The 24098-nt window shown below is 43.1% G+C and overlaps 5 protein-coding genes across 5 annotated transcripts; 1 reads left to right on the top strand and 4 right to left on the bottom strand.

Moving 5' to 3' along the window:
• Positions 1 to 1563: 1563 nt before the first annotated feature.
• On the top strand, positions 1564 to 3581 carry DFL_009158 (uncharacterized protein; the record flags this gene model as incomplete). The annotated part of the gene is made up of 3 exons (XM_067639000.1): positions 1564 to 1641; positions 1815 to 2412; positions 2485 to 3581. The coding sequence occupies 3 exons, from the start codon at positions 1564 to 1566 to the stop codon at positions 3579 to 3581; spliced, it is 1773 nt and encodes a 590-aa protein (XP_067486833.1).
• A 1267-nt stretch (positions 3582 to 4848) lies between these two features.
• Positions 4849 to 5949, bottom strand: DFL_009157 (uncharacterized protein; the record flags this gene model as incomplete). Its single annotated transcript, XM_067638999.1, has 4 exons — positions 4849 to 4980; positions 5102 to 5210; positions 5279 to 5321; positions 5388 to 5949. 4 exons carry the CDS (start codon positions 5947 to 5949, stop codon positions 4849 to 4851), a joined length of 846 nt encoding a protein of 281 aa, XP_067486832.1.
• Positions 5950 to 6505: 556 nt separating this feature from the next.
• Positions 6506 to 8978, bottom strand: DFL_009156 (uncharacterized protein; the record flags this gene model as incomplete). The annotated part of the gene is made up of 4 exons (XM_067638998.1): positions 6506 to 6517; positions 6583 to 7228; positions 7296 to 7366; positions 8124 to 8978. 4 exons carry the CDS (start codon positions 8976 to 8978, stop codon positions 6506 to 6508), a joined length of 1584 nt encoding a protein of 527 aa, XP_067486831.1.
• A 2080-nt stretch (positions 8979 to 11058) lies between these two features.
• Positions 11059 to 12570, bottom strand: DFL_009155 (uncharacterized protein; the record flags this gene model as incomplete). Its single annotated transcript, XM_067638997.1, has 4 exons — positions 11059 to 11710; positions 11816 to 12126; positions 12306 to 12473; positions 12556 to 12570. The coding sequence occupies 4 exons, from the start codon at positions 12568 to 12570 to the stop codon at positions 11059 to 11061; spliced, it is 1146 nt and encodes a 381-aa protein (XP_067486830.1).
• A 2404-nt stretch (positions 12571 to 14974) lies between these two features.
• DFL_009154 (uncharacterized protein) lies at positions 14975 to 17519 on the bottom strand (the record flags this gene model as incomplete). Its single annotated transcript, XM_067638996.1, has 3 exons — positions 14975 to 16464; positions 16521 to 16626; positions 16707 to 17519. The coding sequence occupies 3 exons, from the start codon at positions 17517 to 17519 to the stop codon at positions 14975 to 14977; spliced, it is 2409 nt and encodes an 802-aa protein (XP_067486829.1).
• Between the last annotated feature and the right edge of the window lie 6579 nt (positions 17520 to 24098).

Here is a 24098-nt window from a genome sequence, read left to right as displayed (position 1 = left end):
ACACTTAGCCCCTTGTGACGGGCCACTCGATATCAACACATTAAGTATCGATAGTATCATCACGACTCAGAGCATCTACAGATTGCTACGGGCGGCTATTGAAGGGAAAGAATTCGCGAGAAGCATGGAATTGTGGAGAAATGGTACTTGATCATCTCGATCAACCCAGTTCTGATACTCGTAGGCCTTCAGACTAGTTCGCCGATACCCGAGATTGCTATTCTTTGCCTCAATGCGACCCCTTGCGTTTGCCAGTCACTCTTTTTGGGCAGTTCTTGAGAGACGCATAAGCGAGCGCAGGATCGAAGAATCCACACCTCCAAGTTTCCGTGAGATATGATATGATATCCGCCGTTGCATTGGTATCGCGGTTCGAAGTAGATGGTCATGGCGGCCATGATATCAAGCCGTCCCTGACCTCGCACCAGAGCCAAGCGATATGTCGACGCACTTTCCATATATACACGAAAAGTGAGCTGAGAACCACGCTATTGATGCGTTTGATACAACCTGAGGAATTCTGAGCTGGTTTTTTCCATAGCGACGGTGAAGAAGCTGTAGTAAAGTCAAGCTTCGTGCTTGGGGGTTTGAGGTTTTGGAGATGCCTTTTACGATACTAATACCTCGTGGTGAGGAGGTTAGTGGTAGGGATCCACGTGGTATTGAGAATTCATCAACCACTATTGCACCGTTTCTCCTGCAGCAGATCGCTGAAGGCTGCCGTTCAACGTGCAAAATATTACGTGCAAAAAAACATGTAGCGTGGGGAGCCGAAACCTACGCCATTTATGTACGCAATTTGCGGTTCACTGCATGTTTCACTCAAGATATCTAGGTATATCGCAAGCGACTGGTACGTTGTATACATGTAAAAGTCTCTCGAACCGACCAAATTTGAATACTTTCTTGGATACCCACCAAGTTCACCAAGAATACAATCTCTAACGACGCTAGACGGGTGGACCTCATGGTCACTTCCCTCTTATCCAGCAACACACTATACTCGGGCTCGGTTTACTCGAATTGGACTTAGCCTACGAGCTCGCATGATTTTCACACAAACCCACCCACAGCCATGTTCGGAAGGATGCATGTCCCAAATGTTTTGTGGTGGTGCTTCCTGGCGATGTGCTTTTTTCCGTTTTCTGGTCAAACCCCGGGCCTGCAAAATTTGAACCCATGCGAAATTCCCCGACCCTCTCTGGCGAGTCCTTGGAGGCTACAGGCTCTACCAAATACGGGCAGGTACCAATTCAAGATCTCCCCTGCACCGAGGTAGATACTTGTATTCATGTTCCCTGTTGAGGATGGGAGGAAGAAAAAAGAAAACTTGTCACCGAAGGAAACTATCGACAGGCAACATCGAGGCAGATGCTATGTTCAGTGAAAAATGCTTCTGATGGAAAGCCTCGCAACTTCAAGCCGTATAAGAATATGTCGCTCCCACACTTGAAACACCGCATTGCAGCATCGTGCAGCATCGATCAGCTCTCAATCTGTCCACCCACTTATAATACCGAGACATTACGCAACATTTAAATTTTGTACCTGCGCCCGTTCCAAATGTCGAACCAAACTGCTCTAGGAATGGCTCTACCGGGCTTCAAAATAGATACATATGCTGTCTCCTCTAATTTACAGGTATCATACATTTACACTTCAATTCCCATATTCTCCAACTTTTTGACGTTTTTTTATTTTTTTCCTAAACACAACGTACCATTTCGATAAAGATTTGCATTAATTTGCAATCTTATCTTCCGCTAGGAACCCATACTAATCCGATTACTATTTTTCATTTTGTTCAACTATAGGGTTGTGAGGGGGTCTCTAAAGCTTTTGCTATCGAGATCGAAGGAAAGGTTTATGCTTTCATAACACCAGAAACAGTCGACATTCAAAGCATTGAAAAAACGGTCACGTCCACTTTGGACGAGAACCTCGTTCGTCCGGCAGGTTACTACGCTATTGCGCAGATGCCGTATACGCCAAAGGGTAGGGTCGATGAAGGAGAGTTGGCAGCCAGATTTAAGGGATATGAGAAGTCCACAGACGATTTGCTACCCCCACCACCAAAAGTCCACTGTAAGGAAACCGACTCCAAGGTCTCATCGTCCGCGTCCAGTGTATGCTCCAAAGGTCTTCCCGAGAATACATCATGGCATGATCAATACTTGGAAAGTCAGCTGCCAGAGAAGCAGCTCGCCAGGCCACTCCGCAATCTGCGATACATCAGCATGATCATTTACCGACGGATTTTTGCGATTATCTTTATTGCCAACCTGATTCCTTTCTGCTGGCTCCTTTATAAGGGAACCAACTGCACCACTCTCGCCACTGCCGTCAGCGCCAACCTGTTGCCTTCGATACTCATTAGAAATGATAATATCGTCAACGCACTGTTCTGTATGGGTAAGTTAAAAATGCAACAGACCGACTCGTTAACAACGCAGAGGCTCTAACATTTAATTCTTATAATGATAGCTGGTTGGGTCCCACGATCCTGGCCTCTTTGGATTCGTAAAAACGCGGCAAAGGTTTACCATTTGGGCGGTATTCACAGTGGATGCGCTGTTTCCGCAACTTTCTGGTTCGGTTTCTTGGTTGTTCAGGCTAGCTTCGATGCCTTCCGTCCCAGTCTTGTCGACCCATCCCGCAAAATGATCTCGACTGCCACTTTGGGTGTTACATACGCTATCATGCTCCTCTTCACAGTCATCCTCACTTTCGCCCACCCAAGCGTCCGCAGAAAGATTCATAACCAGTTCGAGCAAACCCACAGGTTTTCTGGCTGGACTGTCTTGCTCCTCTTCTGGGTCTTGACTTTCCTCCTTATCAGCGATTTCACTGGTCCGACCATGTCGGTCACTATGGTAACCATGCACACTCCTGGATTCTGGATTCTTATCATCATCACTCTCTCCATTGCTTCCCCATGGCTTCATCTCCGAAAAGTCAACATTGTCCCCGAGAAGCTTTCCGACCATGCTGTCCGCCTCCACTTCGACTACCGCAACAACCCAGTCCCAGGATCCTTTGTTCGTCTCTCTGACAAGCCACTTATGGAATGGCACGCCTTCGCCACCATTGGTGTCCCGAACCGCAGTGGTTTCTCCGTTGTTGTTAGCAAAGCTGGTGACTGGACTAGCAAGTACATCGTCAGCCCTCCCACAAAAATGTGGATCCGTGGTATCCCAACTCGTGGTGTCATGAACGTCGCACACTGCTTCAACCGTGTCGTTGTCGTTGGTACTGGTTCCGGAATTGGACCATGTCTCCCAGTTCTTCTCGCTGCCGCAAAGAACGGCATCAAAGTCCGAGTTCTCTGGTCTACTCCTAAGCCACAAGAGACTTTTGGCGGTGAAATCATCAATGGCGTCATTTCCGCTGACCCCAATGCAATCATCTGGGATACCAGAGTCAAGGGCAAGCCAGATATGGTCAAGCTTGTTTGGGGACTCGTTCAGGAATCTCAGGCTGAAGCCGTTGTGATCATTAGCAACCCAGCTTTGACCAAGAAGGTTGTCTACGGCATGGAATCCCGCGGAGTAGCTGCTTACGGTGCTATTTGGGACTCTTAATTTTTAATCTATAATCATATTGTGCTTTTCGGTTGGGATCTTGTTCGATTCGGATCACTCGCTTACCCTTGCATCCTTTTTCTACAAAAAGCGCTTGTTTTTTTATTTATGATTTTCTTTTATATACCAAGATATCCTAGCATGGAAGCCGGAGTTTTTCTTTTCTTTTTCATTTTTTTATTATATAATTCGGCATTCAGTTTACACTAGCTATTTGTATATATTTCTCACAGCTGGTAGGGGAACGATGCCTTTTATTTCTTTTATTGTATATATATATTAAGGAAATTAGTAGATTAGTAGCGCCGGGAAATAGATTATTATTGGAACAACAAAGTTTTGCTTTCAGAATTTGCCTAAGCCTCGTGTAGTGAAACATAAACTATTATTCCTTCGAGAAAACTATGGGATGCTGACATAGAGGACTCGATAGGTTGACTGGTATTTGTCGGATTTCTGTGTTGAGATTCTTTCAGCGGCATTTCTAGACATAGATACATTGGAAAATCCTCGCCTGATATATAAATCATGCAAATCAGATTTCGAAATTTCATGAGGTCATTAATTGTTAACTACCCGCAAAATCCTGTCGTAGCATCGCCAAGCTGCTAGCTAAAATTTTAATAATGCATCATGGTATCAAATCACTACTGCTAAGATGACATATCCAAAAACCCACCCCATCATGAAACTTAAACTCCATATCTCCCCTCTTGTCCTGTTCCCTCTATTCCTTCCCACGGGCGACAACTTCTGTGCTGCAGCAGCGGTTGTCACAATCACTGCCACTCCATCTGATGTAGTCGTGGCCGGACAGTTGTATACTCCACATCCATATCCTATAGACCATTAACACTTATACTAAACCACAACAAATGGATAAACTCACCAGAAGGACAGCATCCTCCTTGTACCTCAGCCGGACACTGCAGCCACCCGGCCGGACACCCATTATTCGTAGTCACAGTCACCACCCCCGTCCCCGTACTACTCGGATTATCAGTAGGCACAGGACAATACCCCACCCCGCAAACCCTTCCAAATCTACAACACCCACCGCCAAACTCAGCACCACACGTCAACCACCCATTCGGACAATTATTCAAAGTCAAGATATTCCCCGGTGCGTTAGTAATCTTCGGTGCATCTTGCGTTTTGTTTCCTGATATTGTGGCAGCTGTAACTATTGCTATATCTATTGTTGAGAAGCCAGAGCCGTAGGTTATTGTAGTTCCTGGGTTGATAATTACACCGCCTGTAGTGCCTATTACGAAGGTTGGAGCAATGTATTCGGTGCCTGGCGTGCCAGGGCCGGTGTTATAAGGACAAGTGTAGAGGGCACAGTGGAAGCCGACTTGGCAGCAGCCTTTGATAGTTTATTGTTGTTAGTATTGGCATACTGTGGATATATGTTAGTATATATCGTCATGGGGCGTAACAAAGTTAAGAGAGGCAGGGCAAGGATAGTATCCGGTCTGGCAGATATCTAATCCTATCGTTGTAGTTGATACCCAGCTTACAGTGGTTGGAGGAGGTATGTTGGAGGAGTTTATTAGACAGCCTTGGGGGGAGCAGATGTAGCCGGGAAGACAACATCCCCCGCCAGATCCTGAGGGGCATTTACTGTAGCTGTGTTTGTTATAGATTTGTTAATATTATAAGTTGGTACGGCGTATAACATTTGCAAGTGAACCTACCCAGGAGCGCAACTATCGAGACTGTCGCCGCATGGTTGGTTGTCTATCCAGTTGATTCCAAATTAAATTATTTTACCACGACTGCTCTTGTAGACGGATATAAACATACTCGGGCAGCACCCTACGCTTCCAAACCCGGTATCCTGGATGTTCACACAGCTCGTCCCTCCCGGACAACAATACCCAGGTTTCTGAATATTCGTACACGGTGAGTTCCCTGGTGGACAGGTCGGCTCTGTTTGCACTTGCCGTTTCCGAAGTGTCGGTGGATATTTAGACCAAACCGTCCAATCTTTATCGTTATTTCTATCCCCATAATGAGAGACATGGAGGTTTACTGGTAAATACAGCCCCCCAGGTTGCAACCTACCCTCATGGTCCGCGGGGTCTATTCCAGAATAAGAAATGAAAGAATCGAAATCATAATACTTTTCTCCCTCGTCGGCGTTAACGTGAGCGAGGAGTTTCATTACCGGCTTATTCAGTCTCCGCACTGCGTCCTGTGGGTCATAACGCTCGTACTGTCGGACTAGGTCCTCGATATCCTTTGGGTAGTACTTTGCAGTCGCGGGAAGGCGCAGAGTATATTTCGGCCTATCAGTATTCGTCGCATCTACGAATATATTCAGCCCAGCCATCAAAAAGAGGAGAGCGCAAATCGTCGCAGTCATGATTTAAATTTCGCGTTGTTTACGCCAAGCCAAACGTGGTAAACTTGTGAAGCTTTCCAGGCGATCCTGTCGGATCCCCGCTGAAATATGTCGACGGGTTTGGAAATAACTCTGGAAAGAGCAGCGATCACTAGAGTTTCATAGTCGTACAAGAAAATGTGTATGCCATGCGACGTTGAGGAAGTGGTTTAGTGGAAGAGGGACGGTTCGAGTGCGTATTTATTGTCGTATCGTGACCATTCATGCTTGATGACGTTCGAATGCAGGCGGCTGGTTGCACTAGACGGGGCTGCACACAAGACCGGCGAGAAATTACCTGCTGGCGTGTGTGGATATTCACAAAGACGTAGATGGTGTAGAATAGAAAATCAAGGCTTGCGAGAACATAAAAACCGCTCAGTTTTAGCCGTCCCGTACAAATACACGATCCATATTATGCAAAATCCCAAGACCTGAAACCCGTGCCGAAGAAAGAAACTAGTAGATAGATAATACGTAGATACCAGTCATGAAGATACAGCCAACACTACACCTTGAACTGTTGCGAAGAAACCGTTTACGGCGCGTACTAGAATCACAGATGTTAGCATAAACCGAGAAAAAAATTTTATATATCATCTGTAACCATCGTACCTGAGTAGCAACTGCAGCGCCGGTATTGCCAGCCCCAGGGACTGCGCTGACATCTGCCGGCGACGAGTCCATCTTAACATTGGCACTGCCATATGGCATGTTGCACATCCAAGAAAACGCCGTTCCACCCTTAATCAACAAACCATCCCCAGAGTCAGCTTCACAAATTTGAGCCAGCCATCCAACGTGCCCACCAGCCTTATTACAGGTCTTATCGGCATAGAAAGCACAGCACATTGTACCCTCGATCTTGGCGCTAAGGAAGGTACCGGGGTCACCGCTCCAACCGAACCAGTGCTCATTATCATAACAGTATTGGGCGGCGGAGACCCAGACAGCGTCGCAGCTAGATTGAGTTGTGTCGCGACACATGTGGACGATGAAGTTTGCAGCACCCTTCTGACGTTTCTTGAGAGCCTTTTCGGACTTGTCGATGATTACTCCGGGTGGTGGAAAGAGATGCTCATCGAAGGAGGGACGATGGTAAGGGTTTGAGAAATCGGGAATATCTGTGGCTCCTGCCATTTGAGCTGGGACTGTGAGAGTTGCCGCGGAGGCAAGGAGGGGTAGGAGGGAGGCCCCCAAGGTTATAATATTGGAGATATGCATTTTGAAAGATTGAGATATATGTGATAGATAGCAAGGTCTGAGAGTGGGTAGCTTGTCAGCGTTCACGATATTCAGCGGGTGGGTATCTCGGGAGGCCGGCTTACCCAAGCCGCGACAGTCCAGCTGACGACAAACAACAAATAGTCGCGATACAGATGCAAGTAACGATTGGAGACTGTTCAGAAGCGACCGTGAGAATTATTTCCTTAAGGTCCGCGTGAAAAGGTCGATTGATGTAGCGATGGAGAAGTTAAAGGTCGGAGGGTTGATTGATGCTAATGTTGGAGGTGTACGCAAGAAAGGGGTGCCGCATGAGAGCCGAGATAATTTGGCAGGGAAGGCGCCTTCCAGAACCTAAACTTGCCCTGCCACAATTCCCCACAACGAAATGCAACTTCAAGTATAAATACACCACGACCTGATACCAGAAGCACGGGAAAACGTTTAGCCACTAGCTAACATCTAACACCGAGACGAAAGTACCGGTAGGTTACGTGGCCTGAAAATTAATGAGAGGTTACGTATATGCATGAGAGGATAATTGAGAAACTATATTTGCAACATCGATATCGCCATCTACTTTTGTTTCAACCTGAGGACTCGTATAATTCTTGATTTTTGCACCTCAAGTTCTAAACGATCTATACGAGACCGCGCCAAGATTTGGAAAAGAGACTCGAGGGTAGGTTGCTCAAATATTGAAGATTATTTTGCTGAGAGCATGGATGTCAGGTTCTCGAAATTCTCGTTTTGGAGTTGCAATCCTGGTATCAATTCTAGATCCGACTTCAGCGTTCGTGGTGTAGTCACTGCTATCACGAGATAAAAATTGATTATGATGAACTTATTCAGAAAAGCCGATAGTACGTGTTCTTAATACGAACAAACAATAATGTATCCGAGTCCTAAACTTAAGGCAATATCGATTATACCTTCTTGCTTTCAATTTCTTGGTATCGCTTCCAACGGTTTTTAGGCCTCTCTCCTCCTGCTGATGAATTCTTAGCCGCGGCAACCGACCTCTTGTAATATGAATAACCTTGGCTCGGATAGTTGTAGTAATAGTAGTAGTTCTGGTTCTGGTTCTGAGCTGGGTAGTTATAATAATAGTTCTGCTGGTTTTGGTTTGGAGTCTGGTAGTTATTCTGCTGATTTTGATTCGGGGTCTGATAGTAGTTTTGTCCATTATTGTAGTTATTCTGCGGCACATTGTTGTTAATTTGCTGTCCATTGTTTGGCGAACTCAAACCGCTGGAGTTGAGGACGCTTTGCATTCTCACAATGTCGTCGTTTGTGAGTTCTCGTTCGGAAAACATGTTATTTATGAAAGCCGACATAATCGAGTTCGGGTCATTAGCGTGGCTAAGACCGAGGACATGGCCAAATTCATGTAAAAAGAGGGTATGTATCGCCGAAGGTGTCCATTCACCGAACGCAGGCCCTTTGAATCTGACATAACTTTGGTCACCCCCCTGGGGCCCTATGTTGGCGTACGCTTGCGTCTGGGGGTTTTGTAGGAAAAATTGGTCATTGGCACCGACAACTGAGATTGTAACATTGGCGTCTCCATTAGCCTTTTGGAAGGTATAGGGACACACTCGGGCCCATTTCGACCAAGCTCGTTCAAAAGACGCTTCCATGGTAGCTTGGTCGGATCCTGGGAGAACGCCCTGGACTTGGTATCGAAATGCAAAGCCATTGGGCCATGCTCGGCCGCCGTATTGGCGCTTGCATATATTTGCACCGCTGCAGCTGGGTCTTTTCCCGTCGGCGTATCCTCCACACATGTTGACCCAGAAGCTGATAACGTATATCAGAAGATAGCTAAAAGTAATCCTACACGATGAGACCGGCCCTTCAATGATATTTTAGGATATAACTTGTAAACGAATGGCGGTAAAATTCAAAATAGATTGACCAATTGAGAAACGAGTGACAAGAAATGAATGAAGAAACGAAAGACCAGCTTCCGGTTAGAGCGGTTGAAGAATCGAAAGTGCGTCGACGATATGGAAACTACTATCCGTGGGACGAAAGGAAATGGATCTCAAATACTGGATACACGCCACTTTACTTGTATTATATTTCACCCATAATAAGAGATTTCCTTCTAGAATTCCATGAATGTTCGGACTATAAAAAGCATCTACCAAAACCGTCGAGTTTTCCGAGCATGGAGTCGACCAGACGAATCCGAACTACTTATTCCGTTACTCCCTGACAAAGATGTTTTGCAACAGCAAGCTGTCTTGCGAGACGAGTTACACAAAATACAGCCTTCAACCCTCGGGAGTTCTCCATTTAAGCGGTCTAGTCCGTATTTAGTATGTGTTTATACCCCTTTAGGAAGGTCAATTTCTTTAGGTTTCCCAAACAGACCTAAAACAACAATCTGGCAGGCTAGTTTTAAAAGCCCCTGGTCAGGCCAGGTGCTTCGCTTTCAAGACGGGGCCATGACATTCGTCATAGTAAATACCCTAGGTCTTAAGTGGCAATCCATTTTAAAAGTAACCGACACCCCTCTCCGAATAGTAGTGTCGTGAATGACGTTGTTCTCTTGACCGTCTGGGACTAAGACCTTTTGTATCGAAATGGTCACCAACTTCCAGTGAGGTTTTTTCTCAAGTGAATATAAATATATAAGTACATATTAGCATAGTAACTTAGGGACCCAGATTTATATAGGGTTTTGTATTTGGGACCGCCATTCTAGTTTGGTTATTTATATATTTCGTGATATTCTCAACAATAAGATATTTTGTAAACGAGTATGCCTCGATGAAATATAATTTTTAGCTTGGGTATGAGGCCTTGCCGATTCTTTTCAGCGACCATTGTGAGCTCATGAAAAGTATAGAGTTTATGCCCAGCGCCTGTCAATAAGTTAATTAACCTCTACACTAGTTGGGATTGAAGTCGTGATACTAAGAATTACCCGAAGATCATAAGTTTTGTTTGAACTATTTAGGTAGTCGACTAGTCTCGGACCTGGTAACAGGAAGCTACTAGTATACGTTACGAAGTCTCGCCCACCCAAGAGAGTGATGATATCTGATATCTGAAAAACCTAGAACTTTTTGATAGTCGACTTTACAAACGTTTAGGCGCTTTATAACTGCATCCATGTGCGCTCGAGGTTTAACTTGGAAGGCTGTATATCTGAACGAATGAATCCGATAAGAAGCATCGTGGTGCTTCAGATCACCAGGTATTGAAGTAAGCCACAAGTCGACAATCAATGGGAAAATATTAAGTAGGAAGTAGTTATATACGTTATGTGATAGGTGGCCTCACAATGATATCACGGACAAGCCACCCTGGTACGAGGTGGGCATATAAGAACTAAGGCAAATAGATACAGGTATAATAAAGGGTTGTATAAGCAAACCATCGCTATGCTCTAAGGATATCAAAATAACAAAACCTAAATACTAATAATTAAGGTACAATCGAAGCCGCAACTTTAATGTCCCTGCTTTGAATTACTCATACTGATTGGCTGGTTCTTCCTTCTCGTCTGCTGCTCTTAGTTTGTTACAATTGAAAAAACGGAATAGGCAACGCATTTCCCGTTCAAGAAAATCCATCTCTTCTCTTCCATCACACCAGGCAAAGAGTGCCCCCCAGTTGCTTCATTGAATGGTAGCAAGTGCCTTACACCGTCCTTACAAGCAAACTCCTCAAGCTTATATTTCGTCATCTCGCCTGCTGAGCTATTGATCGTTAGGAAAGTTCCTTTGCGTGCGTTGATTTGCTGTTGCTTGATTCGCTTGGCCATAGCTTGAGCCTTGGATCGTAAGCTGTTTCTTGCTGAAAGATATGCACTTCTGGTTGGCTTTGGATTCGAGATTTCTTTAATGTTTCCGCTCAGCTCGGGATATTAAAACCGAGAAAACTGGTGACGTTTTCAAGTACAAACTTCGTGATAGGATCGACGACAACCTTGTAGATGATGTTGACTGTGGTGGCCTCCGTCATCGCAAATCCAACCTTTTCCCCGCAGCCCCCGTCGGGATTGAGCCCAAGGTCGTATCCCCAGCTTTGCTTTACTTCTAATCCAGCGAAGGCTCCGAACTTGAATACACACCCCAAAATCTCAATTCTAGTGCCGTATCCAAGCCGGAGATAAGGGTTTCTTTCCAAAGAAGCACCTAACTTGCAGAATTCTTTGATAGGCTCGAGAACAAAGGTGTCCCATCCAGTAGCTGAAACAGTAACTTCGTCCCCAATGCGGAGCCCGATGCTACCCTCTTTGGTGTCGACAATAAAGCCCAAGTCCATATCCACATCAGCCCTGACTTTCGCCTCAACTCCAGGTCCGCTAGCAATATCTGACATAAAGTTAATGGACTCTCCGACAGTCAAGGTTTCCAAAGCGGCGTTGGTGCTCTCAGCTATGCCGTTGATATCTCCACCGTATCCGATATAGCCCTGTAATCCGACATCAAGCTTAGCTTTATAATTTGGCTTAATCGCCACGTCAACATCCGCCGTGTCTCTCACACGAGTGACCTTCATGCTAAGGGTCGAATTAGATCTGACGTAACATCCGAGGCAAGCGACTTTGCTATCGGCCTCTATAGACCCAGGAAGTGGCTTATTGTGAAATTGGCGTCCTCGCTACCCCAGTTGAAGGTCCATGGGGCAGGTACCACTGCTCCCCATGTTGTTCGATCCGGGACGGGTCCCTTCTGCAACTTTGCTGCGAATCTTCCCAACAACTTCTTTTTCGGCAGTCACGAATGCTTTAGCAACATTTTTAGCGGTTTTGTAAGGATCACATTCGTCGGTAAGTAAGAAGGCTAGTGGAATAATATTGCACGCCGTTGCAGCGAGACCGAGTGTGCCGATGCTTCTCCCTGCGATGTTCGTTTGGCGTTTCGCAATTTCGTTTTGAGCAGGCGTCACCGGCGCTTCGAGAGTAGAAAGCTGGAGCTAGAAGAGTTGTGCAGTTTCATCCCAAGAGGCCTTTTCTCTTGTCAAAGTCATCGTCAAAGCTGATTCGTCGTAAGCAACCGCAGAGATTTTGTATGATGTTCTATCATTAACCTCTCCAGCCCTCATGCTGGTGGAAGGTTATCAAATAAAAGTAGTCAGGGTTTTTTTTCATTGACCCAGTCCCATTGCTTGATGGCATACTCCATGGCATTCTTGTCCTTGAATTCCAAGGCCATCTTGTCACCCGTGCATTTGATGCTCTGGGTGAGTGTGTCGACATCTTCAAGTAGGATCAATGGGTGGTTAGGGTCTGGCTTTTGCACCGTCACATTAACAAGGTGTACCTTTTGATTTTTTATTATACCGTAGCTGTTAGCATCCATTTACTTCAAATTTAAATTATAACCTGGCAAAAGTGAAACGTACCAACGATGCCTCCATAGTGCAAAACAATAGAGTCCCATAGATGAAGGACTGACAAGTCATCATATCTCTTTCTTAGGTGAGGATACAAGTTGCTTTCACGAACTGGCAGTAGCTTCACACCTTGGCGGGATCCTTTTAGGGCTTCAGCTGATTTAACAATCGGGACATAGCTGAGGTTGATGATTTGGTCGGCGTAAGCCCCAAGTCTAAAAGAGGACGATAAGAGAAATAGAAAGGGGTTTCCAGAAACCATCTTTCTAGGATTCGAAGGAAAGGAGAAAAGAATATGAAATAAATAATCCAAATATATAATCCAAATATATAAAAGAAAGAAAGAATAGAAACGAATGTCTGTACCGCCCGGCGGTAGAATTGTCAAGACCGGCCTGTGAATTTTTATTTTTTGTTGGTTGGCTGGATATGATTGATGATTGATGATTGATGGCATTGAGAAGATGCCAGTGCAACTGGCTTGGTGCACAGGCCGGCTAGGTTGCAACAAGGTTAAGGATACGAAAATATGCAACATCAGAAGGCGAATAGCTGTGTTGCGTCCCTGCATTGATATGGGCGCAATGGAAGAAACACTTTTATCGGGCCCAGAAGGCCCGAATACACTGAAACCTGTAAAGCTCCGACGTCTTTTTCCACATTTCCGGTCAATAGCTTGCAATTCAATATAGTTAAAGCGTTTTGAGTGGCCGAAAACTCGAGGGATATCGCATGATCAACGCCTTTAAATTCTCTCCGCCGAAAAATGTGCAAACGTGCAAACGTGCAAAAGACGCCACAACCTGGAAAGAGCAGTAATTGAGGCCATCTTGGGAAGTGGTAATAGAGTACGGTAGAGGACGATGGAGCTGATAATGGGTTATAAGACCAAGGAATAGAAGAGACTCGATTCCATTCGGGATACCCTCGGCTTCACTTTGTATATCCGGATGCTTAAGCATTTCAGGCACCTCGCATGATCAATAAGATCAGTAACGGCGAAAATTATCGCTATAGCCCACTTACCTTGAAAAGAGATAAGGTAAATGAAGCGACGATGAGGCCATTAGTGGTGGCTCTAATTTCTAACCGAATATCAACGTGTTTTTCAGAATTCTAGTACTCGAAGTTGAGCTAGTGTCATGTAGCCGGCCCTAGCCCGGACCCCAATTATACTTCTCATCACCCACCATGGTCGGTTTTCACCGAAGTGTCTTTAAACGGTGCACGGGATCATATTTTATCACTCCTACGCAAGCCTTTGTCAAAACGACCAACTTCGAAATTTTTGATTTTAGAATGGTATCCCCCGCTGCGCCTCCACAAATTTGCAGAGTGGTCCTATGGATCGATTATCAGATATATCGTCATAATTTCTAGTACCAATACGTGTATAACACTACAGCTTTTGGAAGGAAACAAGCAAATTCTGCTACCGAAAAATGCCTGGAGCATGTGAAACCATGTGTATTAGATGGCCCAAAACGAGTATTCTCGGCTCTCAATGGCTCTATCAGCATCTTGGCTCGAACTTATTCCACACAGCACCCCATTTTGAAAGAGACATTACGCAATAGTTAAAAATCATAGTGTATCAATAAACGATCATTTCCTTGGCTTCTAGGGTTGCTAGATTGTAGCAGTTAGCGAAGATACTTCTATTCGTCGTATGAATAGAAATCGGGTAACCTTAGCAGAAAATCCTCAGGCCGGACGGCTGATAACTCGAAACTCTCGTTTTCGTATAGCCTTTACCTTTTAATTTCTCCACTCTCACATAAACGGCCAAATGAAGAGAAAGGGTGAGGAACGAGAGCTTCAATATTTTTGAGTGGTAGAATCTCGGCTCCTGATCGTTGGCTTTGTAAACTAAGAGCCCTTCTAACGATAATAGTCCTGTAATTACTGTAGTTCTGTTGGTAATATCTATTAGCAAGGACTGGTTGCACAATTACTGCTAGAATCAGTAAGGGAAGCGGTTATTCCAGAGGAGCTCCTTCTGGAAATTAAAACAAACCAGCAGGTAGAAGGAATATATTAATAATATATTCATGCTGTCAAGAAGGCGTTTGATCCGATTGAATTGGAGCTCTGTAACATTAGCCAAAATACTGGAAACGAATCATATGTTGTAAATTAAATTGGAGAACACGCACTGTTTGAATTGAAGTTTATAATATATACATAGAAACGAAAGAAAATGCGCAGCCCAAATTACAATTCAGGAAAAAGAGTAGAAAGAAAAGACAAAATATCTCTAAAAGGAAAAAAAAGAAAAAAAAGAAGAGGCAAGAATGGTATCGTTGAAGCATCTCATCCATCAATACGTCAACGTGGGTAACCAATGCAATCAGTCGTATGATTCATCTTCGCTAGACAGGACTATACTCCCATCATCACACCCAACTATTCGACCATGGTGATTTTATCATTTAGCGTAGCGGTCTCTCGGCGGCCAACCTGAACTCCCGCCCGAGAACGACCTATCGTGCCCCATGCCTATGCTCGCTCTTCTCCCACCTGCCCCAGCTTGCTCTTCAACCCTAAACTCCTCCCATTCTCCACCTCCACTCAACCGACTCCTTCCCATGATCCCTGAATTATAGTTCTGTGTAGTATCTCTCTTCACCACTACAGGAGCCGGCGAAGTATGGCTATCTCTCCACGAATAGTGACTGATCGGCGTAGCAGCCTGGAAATCAGGATCATATTCACCTTGCCCAGAGCTTTCTAATTCGATCTTACGCCTGCGTGCTTCCACCCACTTTTCACGCTCCCGAGCTTCGCGGTCCCAATCTTCTTCCGCACGCTTGCGAATTGCGGCTTCTTCGTCTGAGTCGTAGTCAACGTTTGCGGCGTAGTTTGATGAAAGGTCTGGAGATGCCATGGCGTCTATAGTTATATTGATGTTCTGCGGGGGGATTGGCATAGGGATGTGGCCTCCTTGATGATACCCTCGGCGCTCATCCTCTTGTTGAGGGATGGGCGGTGATCTGGCTTGTTTCTTTAGACGTTCTTCGATAGCGGCGATTTCGGCGCGCTTAGCGGCCATGACTTTATAAAGATCTTCCTCTTCCCTGTCAAAATCTGAAATTCGTTTGTCGTTATGTTTAGATAGTGGTGGAGATAGTGGACGAGTTTTTGGAGGAATAGACGGGCCGGTGGGAACTTGGGGAACCTGGGGGGGAAGATTCGTAGATTCGTAGAGGAATGGGTTTAATTGGTCGTAATCATCGTCATACCCCGGACGAGAAGCTTCTTCCTTTCTTTGAGGCGTAGTCCGAGAGTATGGGCTTCTCTCTCGTTCGATCCCGTTGTCATTTGGAAGTGGCGGTGGAGGCTTGCTCTCGTATCTGTCGCCTCGAAGACGCTCTGCGACGTCTTCCTCTGCAATTGGAGGGGGGACATAGCCGCCAGCGCCGCCTCGAGGAGTTATAGATCGGTTGCCGGCATCGCGGTCCTGGAGAACTTCTAGAACTCGTTGGTCACGCTCTCTTTCGCGATCTTTCTGTTCTTGTTCTTTCCCTCGGTTGGGTGGCGGATTGCTACCAGATCTAATTGCAGGCGCTGCTTGTTCTTCGTCTGGAACAAATAAATCCCACAACCGCCTGGTATCGCCATCTGCAAATTTCGGGAATGACTCCCTAGATAGAGTCTTTGGGAACCTTCTGAACATAGGGTCCTTTTCAAACGGATTCTGGATAGGGCATTGTTTCAGTACTGTTATCAATCGTTTTGCCTCCTGATCTGGATCCGCGAGGATTTGGATCGTCATCCATCTCTCAAACCCTTGTGGTGTTAAACTAGGAACCGTTGGGGGTACTGATGCTGAGTCTTTCGGTGGGACTAAGTGGTGGTGACAGTTGAGAGCTTGGTAGACATCAGAAAGTTCTTTGACAGGTCGTCCAAGGAAGAAATCTACGAATATAGTTAGCAAAGAATTGCCACTATTTAGGAAATACTTTGGAACTCACTCTCCCAGCTTAAGCGTTCTCCGCCAGGGATTTTGAATTTAGCATAAAAGCCTAGCATCTTGGGTGGCGTTATAACTATGGAGTTTTTAGGCTCGAATTCTGTAATCTGTTATATGTATATATATATATATATATATATTAGTCCGTCACTCTGATAAACTTCATTTTGGGTTGAAATCTACTTACGATATAATCTGCAAGGCCCCTCAGAAATTGGGAAAGTGTCACCGTTGCGGTAGGTGGATTTTCGCTCTTATTAAATAAATCACCCCAAAAACTATCCGCCCTCGGCACCTCAGGCTCGTCCTCTGGTTGCTCTAAAACCGGATCCCTCTGCCTCGCCGCCGCTTTAACACCAATAATAGGATTATTCAGACCCATATTCATATTTCTGAGTGGTAAATCGTTTCTCGGCGACGATTCACGAATAGTCTCGTCGGGGAATGCACCAGGCATTCTGCTTGTTGTACCAGCAGCAGATGCGGGTCGTCTAATTGCAGATCCAGCATTTATATTATAAGAACTGTTGATATTGTTAACATTTAGTGGAGGCGGCGAGGGCCGGCCGTAACTTGGGTGGTTTGGAGCGTATGTTGCGCTTTGTATCGGGCGTGCACCATACCCAGCTAAGGTTTTTGGAGGGACACCAATTGGCGGCGGAGGAGGCGGCGGGCTTCGGGCTCGGTTTGGGCCTACATTCATACTGCCATACCCTGGCTGTAATTGCGGCGATTGCGGGCCTACATTATACTGGTCGTTGCGGTAGTACTGGGCATTCACATAGTTCGACCCAGGTTGGTAGTAATTTGAAGAGCTGGTGGTTTGTGAAGGCATTGCAGATGCTGGACGAGGTGGTGGGATATTCGAAGATGGTGGCAGTGGGACCGGGTGGGGGGTGCTAGGCGTTGGATACATCGATGGGGGTGGGCTTGCTGCGCCACCTCTTCTGGGTGCAAAGGTGTTATAGAAGTTGTGGGCATTTGTCGTGGCGGGCGACATTGGGGGGGGGTATTAAGGTTCCGTCTAAGGTGCGCCATGATGGCTACTATGTGAGATATCTAAATATCTACGAAATACGGAGTGAAGTGGAAGATTCGTCGTCGAGAATTTGGACGACGAACGTTGGAATAAGAAATGCTGACTGCAGTTCTGGGTCTTGCGCGGTTTTTATTGCCCAGCTTCCAGATTCGCTGTATTCTCTGACACGGGATGTAACAGAAAGAAAAGCAGAAGCCGCAATATTTTGGGGGGAATAAAAATACAGGTAATACTCTAGAGGATTAAAAAAATAAAGAGGAAAGATAAATGCAAACTGAGAAGGATGTTAAGAGAAAAGAGGAGACGTCGTCGTCAAATAATGACATTGTCCTCCAGGTGGAGGTTTCTCGATGATAAGGAAAATTAAAAACCAGATTTGCTTTTTGGTATGCTAAGTAAAGATTTCCGCAAGCTTCCCCCGCAGCTGATCTAGGAGACTGGAGATTGTGATTGGCTGCGACAGGTTTGGGGGCGTTGGCATCAAATGGGGCCTAGTCACAAGCAAGCTCCAACATGGTTGGCCGGGTCTGGTGGCTCTTTGCTTGTCTCGACGATACTAAGTTCTTGAGGTTGATTGAACTCCGGAAAAACGACCAGGGGGCAGTGCGAATTATATGCCCTGCAGACGCTTTGAAGAGGGTTTATATGAGAGGCGCTAAAGATAGATCTTTTGACTCTGAGGATTGAAGTGAAGACCTACCCGGCTGGCTGGGTTTAATGGACTGGGGTTTGCTAACTTTAACAGAAAATGGAAATTTCATCAGGAACCAAACGGACGGGCGGCGCTTAGGGCCTTATTTCTTAAGCAACTTTGGCGGAAATGACGCATTCTTTGTATGTATACTATACGTCGAATATCTCAAAGGGTTGCTTAAGACGTGGCTTATATAGATTTCTAATGGCGGGTCGATACTAGATCAATGCGGCCGGGTGGGTCCTCGATATTTTTATAGTCAACAGACATTAGAAATTTTTCCATGTTGGACTTTTTGGTTTTTGTCGCCCGTCGCCCTTCTACAAAGGCGCCAAAGCTGCAGGTTTTCATTTCTGAACACGTTATGGACTAGATACGGCCATATATGGTATTGGTGTGCGGTGTGTATTTCCGTCGTTCCATGGCCCCGGCGCTACATCTATTATAATGATTGTAACATTAGAAATACAGGTTGGCCGTGTTTGAAGTTGGCGTTGGGAGGTTGTTATGCTCAATACAGACTGAGGCTTGTTTGGCTTGCGATAGTTGAATCCCGTTACTCAAGTTGGCGGATCATGCCGAGATTTGTTTCCCATCAGACAAAATTTCAAAATGAGGACGGGGACGTTCTCTTCCGTAATTTCATATTCCTGCCATCTGCGGAGTTTCAAGGACTTACGTATTCCTTTTTTCCTGCCACTTTCTTATCGTTCACAAATACGTATGTAACACAAGAAATCATGTCTGAATTTAGTGAAGCTGTCTGATCAGATGAGTCGAATCCATGCAGAAGTGATTCCGATAAGTTTTGAGGCGTTGGAAGCGAGAGTTCCAGGTCTTTGTACGACGAACGATAGTATGAACACACCTTTGCGCCAAAAAACATTTGCCGCAACGCAAAAAATTCGACTTTAAAAAAATTTACCGCGAAACCAAAAAAATTAAAACTCCAGCCTAATTACGGCTATTTAATTATTTTAATTATATTCAAGGTTATGTAATAGAAGCTGGGATATCTGGATTACTTAAGGCATTCGATGGGATATTATTAACATGTAAACGCTTAAAATCATATAGTTCGAAGGTAGCGCGATGAGTATTAGGCTGGCTAAATAGAAGCCTGTTATCAACGTAATTCAAAGGCAGATTATAAGTATGTCAATCGTAAGTAGTAACTAATTGCTTAATAGTAGGATCTGTCGACATGGTTTAAGCTTCGACGGTTAACAGATGAGCCACATTAGTATGGTTCGTAAGATTAGAACTTAAACCTATAATTATATAGGTAATCTGCTCTCTATAGTCTCGGGTATTGTCTGATAATCAAAACGCTTAAACAAAAGTATCGTGGATTTTGCTAAATAAATGTCGGCTTATAGTGTCAAAGTTAATTATATACTAATACTTCTAATGACAACGGTAAGTTAGGTCCGAGGATAGAACATTGATGAACTCGTTGAAACGATTAGCTAATTCTTCGGCGACTAAAAAGTTATTGCTAGATTAGGTGTTCAGAAAAAAATAGCGAATGATTTAAAGAAGACGAAGGAAAAAAACTAGTTCGTTCGCTATTCGTTTTACTATACGCTGATTTTAATTTGACGTCGCGTTCGAATTTGAGGCCGTATACTCGATATTCGAGATATTCGAAAAAAACTGCGTATGACGTTAAAGTAAGACCGGCGTAGAAAAGGTTTATCGCCTAGAAATTATCTAAAGTAGGTTATAAATTTCGACGAAGATTTTATCGAAAATATAAGATTAGCGAGATTTTAAAATAATGTCTTGAAATCCGGCGACTGTTTCTTAGTAATTTAGACGCTGATCAAACATCTTCTAGGTAAATTCATCGTTAGATCTAGGTGGGTTTCGAATTAGAGGCTTTAAGAGAGCTACGTGGGTAGGATCGACAGGTTGCTAGATAATAAGGATAGCTGGTGGACGAGGAACTGGTGTAATTATTTTTCTATATTTTTTTAAAAAGGGCTTTTTTAGAGTTAAAGTCGAAGTTAGTAGGGTGTATATAAGCTGTGATGCTTAAGAAGAATGCTTAAAAGAAGAAAACTTAGCGGATATTTACAAAAGGGTAAGGGTCTATTTATTGACGACTTGATATTAAAGCTTAGGCTTTAGAAAATATATGAAGAGGGATCCGCGTTAATTTTATTAGATTTTTAATCAGGTGTAATAATGACGAATGGTATAAAAGAGTTACTTTTAAAGTATATAAAGACGAAAAAATTTTATTTTAGTGTTAATTTTTTTTCTTTTTTTTATTCTTTCTATTAATTATTTATATATATTCTTTTGCTTTGTTGCAGCGTTTCGTTGTTTATACTCTTTTTTGTTTCGTTCCTTTGTTATCTCACTCTTTTTTAAAGTTTAGTGAACTGTAAAATAATAGCGATTATAACTTATTGTATAAAATGCGGTGTAGATTTTGCTGATATTTTGAGCTGTTAAGCTATCGCCTATTGTGCTTTTAATGGATAGCCGCACTATTCTAATAATACTGGTAGAGCTGCTAGTATTGTTACTAAATTTCGTACCGGTACTCTAGCTATTATTAGTGTACGTGCTAGTATTGCACCCTCTAGAAGCCTCGTCTTATATAGACGTATAATATCTTAGGAAAGATAAAAAATTAGCGTTTGAGATAGAAGTGTGTCTTGAGAGTGAAAAAGTTGTTACTTAGCCTAGTCTGTTATACTATTTCCTGTTATTGACTCTGTTTTAGATGACGATTTTGAGAAGAATTATTTTGAGGTTGTCTTGCTAAAAAAGTACTTTGGCGCTGAATGATCTGTTATTGTTGATGGTGGTATGAGTAATAATATTATCTTACTGTACAAAGACGAGTATGTCTTATGGAGCGATTACTATAAAGCAATTGTCAGAGACCTGAATAGCTGGAAGAATCTTGAGTTAGTTGGCTATGTGATCGATGAGAACCGCTTTGCATACCTTATCGGACTTCTGGATGATTACGTAAACCTCGTTACTAGTAACGTCTTTTTGTTAGAGGGATATAGCCTTGACTATCTTAGAGGCCAATGTCGTGCTGCTCGCAAAGTCAAAGGCCCGAAACTTAGGTTTGGTATTGTTATACTTGTTAATGTAAATAGTTTTCCAGTTCGCTGAAGAGGCCTAGGTTGTGAACGATTAGAGACTTCTGAAATATTATAACCCCTTAAAAAGCGATCTCGCAACTATATTTGGAAAAGTAATCTTTTAACTGTCTTTGTTCCTTTGGAGGACGAGGAGGATTTTGAAAATGATATATATTTGAAAAAACATGTCGCTCTCTACGATCTTGTGTTAGATAATAAAGAATAAGAAGTAGTTGAAAGAGAAGTTAGAGCTTTGACGGTTTTAACTATCGAAGATTTTTTACTACGTTTTATGCTAGCGTCGGAATACTTCGATACTAACTTTAATAACGTTAGTAGTCTTTTTTTAATGCTACTTTCTCGTAGCCTTGTTATTTTTATTGAATTTTAAATTGGTACGCATACTCTACGTGTGATTCGCAGTAAAACGGCCAGAGTTTGATCTTAACGTCTATGCAGTCTTGTTGATATTTATTACAGTTAGTTAAACTTTAATAAACCTTATTAATTTTTAGTAAATTTTATTGAGAATATTTCTCCTTTTAATAATTTTTTCTTTTATTATTACTTTTTTTTTTCTAATTATAGTTCTTGTAGAGGATTGAGATTAAGATTGTTGTATTACATGTTAACTGCTAGTATTCTTTCGTGTATCCTGTAAACTTTGTTATTTTTTTAAGTTTTCACTCCCTATTCTAATTCTTCATATAGTTTTTATTTCCTTTTTTGTAATTTAGTTTTTTTTTATAGCTACTTTCTTCTACCCCTAGGTATCTCAATCTCAAGAACTGCTTCAAAGTTATCCTTTTATTCTATTTTATACAACCCATTTTTTAATACCATATATATTTTCCTGTGAACGCTCTTTCCTTTAATAAGGCCATCATATTTTTACAGTAGGCAGTTTTGAATCAAAATTCGCCTACAGAGGGCATTCGTTATAAAGTATATATATGCACTCCAATCATAGACCTTTAATTTTTGTAGTATATCCTCTATAATCTTAGAGTCAACCGGCAGCTTTTTGTTTGGACAGTTTTCAGGGAGGTAGTAGTAAAGATACCACGGCTTGCCTATTAATAAATAATACTCCCGCTTTCTCTAAGGTAAAATTAGATGTTAATTATATAAATTAATAAAGAATTGAACGTCTTTTCTCAAAGAATCTATATAGACGAAGCGTAAGGCGATAATATCCTACTTAGAACCGATAAACTCTTTATCATCTTTGTATTAAAGAAAAATAGCGTAATAATCGTTCGTCGTTAATAAAGCCAACCGACCCTACTATGATTTAATACGGGTGTTATGAGTGCTGATCTTGAAATAATAGCAATCTCTGACTTTTAATATTTCTTCTGCGGCTGTTATTTATAGCCTGACTTGTCCTTCCGTTATTATCACGGTTTCGGTCCTTTTGTTGGTTTTTATTAAGATAGGTAGGCCATGCTTCTGAATTGTTAATAAATAAAAGTACAGAATGGCTACTGCTGCTCGATTGCTGATACTGACGTAAGTAAAAAGAACGTATTAAAAATAGGCGTTGATAATCCTGTATATCTGAAATCTAAAAATGGATAATTTATCGTAGCTATCTATTAACTATATAGTATTTAGCTTAGGAACACGAAATTTAAATCTATCTTGATGTAAAGTAGCCGTCTTAATTTCATGCCTCTCTAGATCGAGTTCGTGAATAGCTTTCTGGATAGCTTCTTTGGTAACAAGAACTCCTAATGGTGTAATCTTTTTAATGTGAGTAGTAGCGTATTGATAACCCTTTCCTCCTAGTTCTTCTTTTATAAAAACCTGTGCTGCGATTTTTTTTATAGTTTTAAAGTTTACGAGCTCCGTCCTAGGCGATGCTCTGAGATAAAGCCTATGATGGTGTCTTATCGATGAAAGTAGTCGATCTGTTAATTTCGATTATTTCGGCGTTAAGTCATCGAGTATCTTTAGTTGAGTGGCCCTTTCTTTTATAAGATCTTTGATATTATCTAGAAGCTCTTGGTTTCGATTTAATGAGCTGTTTTCGTCGGCTACCTTTTGTATTTGTACTTTAAGAGCCTTTTACCTTTGATCTTTATCTAGTTTTCGCAGTTAATAGCTTTATTGAGTAATTTTATAGTTAAGACTTTGAGCACTTAAACTGCGCACCTTTGAAGCCTATAAACTTTTCAATTTAGTTAAGATATCCGATCTGGTAGAATTACTCTCGAATATAAGATACTTAATGAGGTTTCTGTTGTCCTCCTAATTGAATTGGCTTTGAACGGGCATCGTAGGCTGCTATTGATAATATAGGGAGAGGAGATAATGGAGCCTAAAATAAAAAATTTTAAAGTCGAATTTTTTGCGTTGCGGCAAATGTTTTTTGGCGCAAAGGTGTGTTCATATCGTTCGTCGTACTTTGGATCTGCAGCCGAGCACTTTTTAATGCCTGCTCTAGCTAACCGGACACGCACTAACGTACGATAGCTATTACTGCATTGCATTAGAGGCCACGATTCTCTCTTACGTGTGGGCTCAGGAGCTCCCCTACCGAGGTAGTTTGATAACTCCCGTCGGGATGCAAATCGCACCTGGCCGATACATGGGATTTGTAGTCCGGGGTAAAGGATTTGGGTTCATAAGGGTCTCTGCCAGCATAGGTCGTAATTCTTTGGATTCATGAACCAGTTGCCATTGTCACCCGTCAATTGAACAATCAGACATCAATTGGCCCCTCATTTTCAC

This window comes from Arthrobotrys flagrans (genome assembly GCF_004000055.1).
Source record: "Arthrobotrys flagrans strain CBS H-5679 chromosome Unknown unitig_1, whole genome shotgun sequence".
Lineage (NCBI taxonomy): Eukaryota > Fungi > Ascomycota > Orbiliomycetes > Orbiliales > Orbiliaceae > Arthrobotrys > Arthrobotrys flagrans.
The sequence above is the reverse complement of the archived record's forward strand: the minus strand, read 5'-3'. Positions and strand labels throughout refer to the sequence as shown.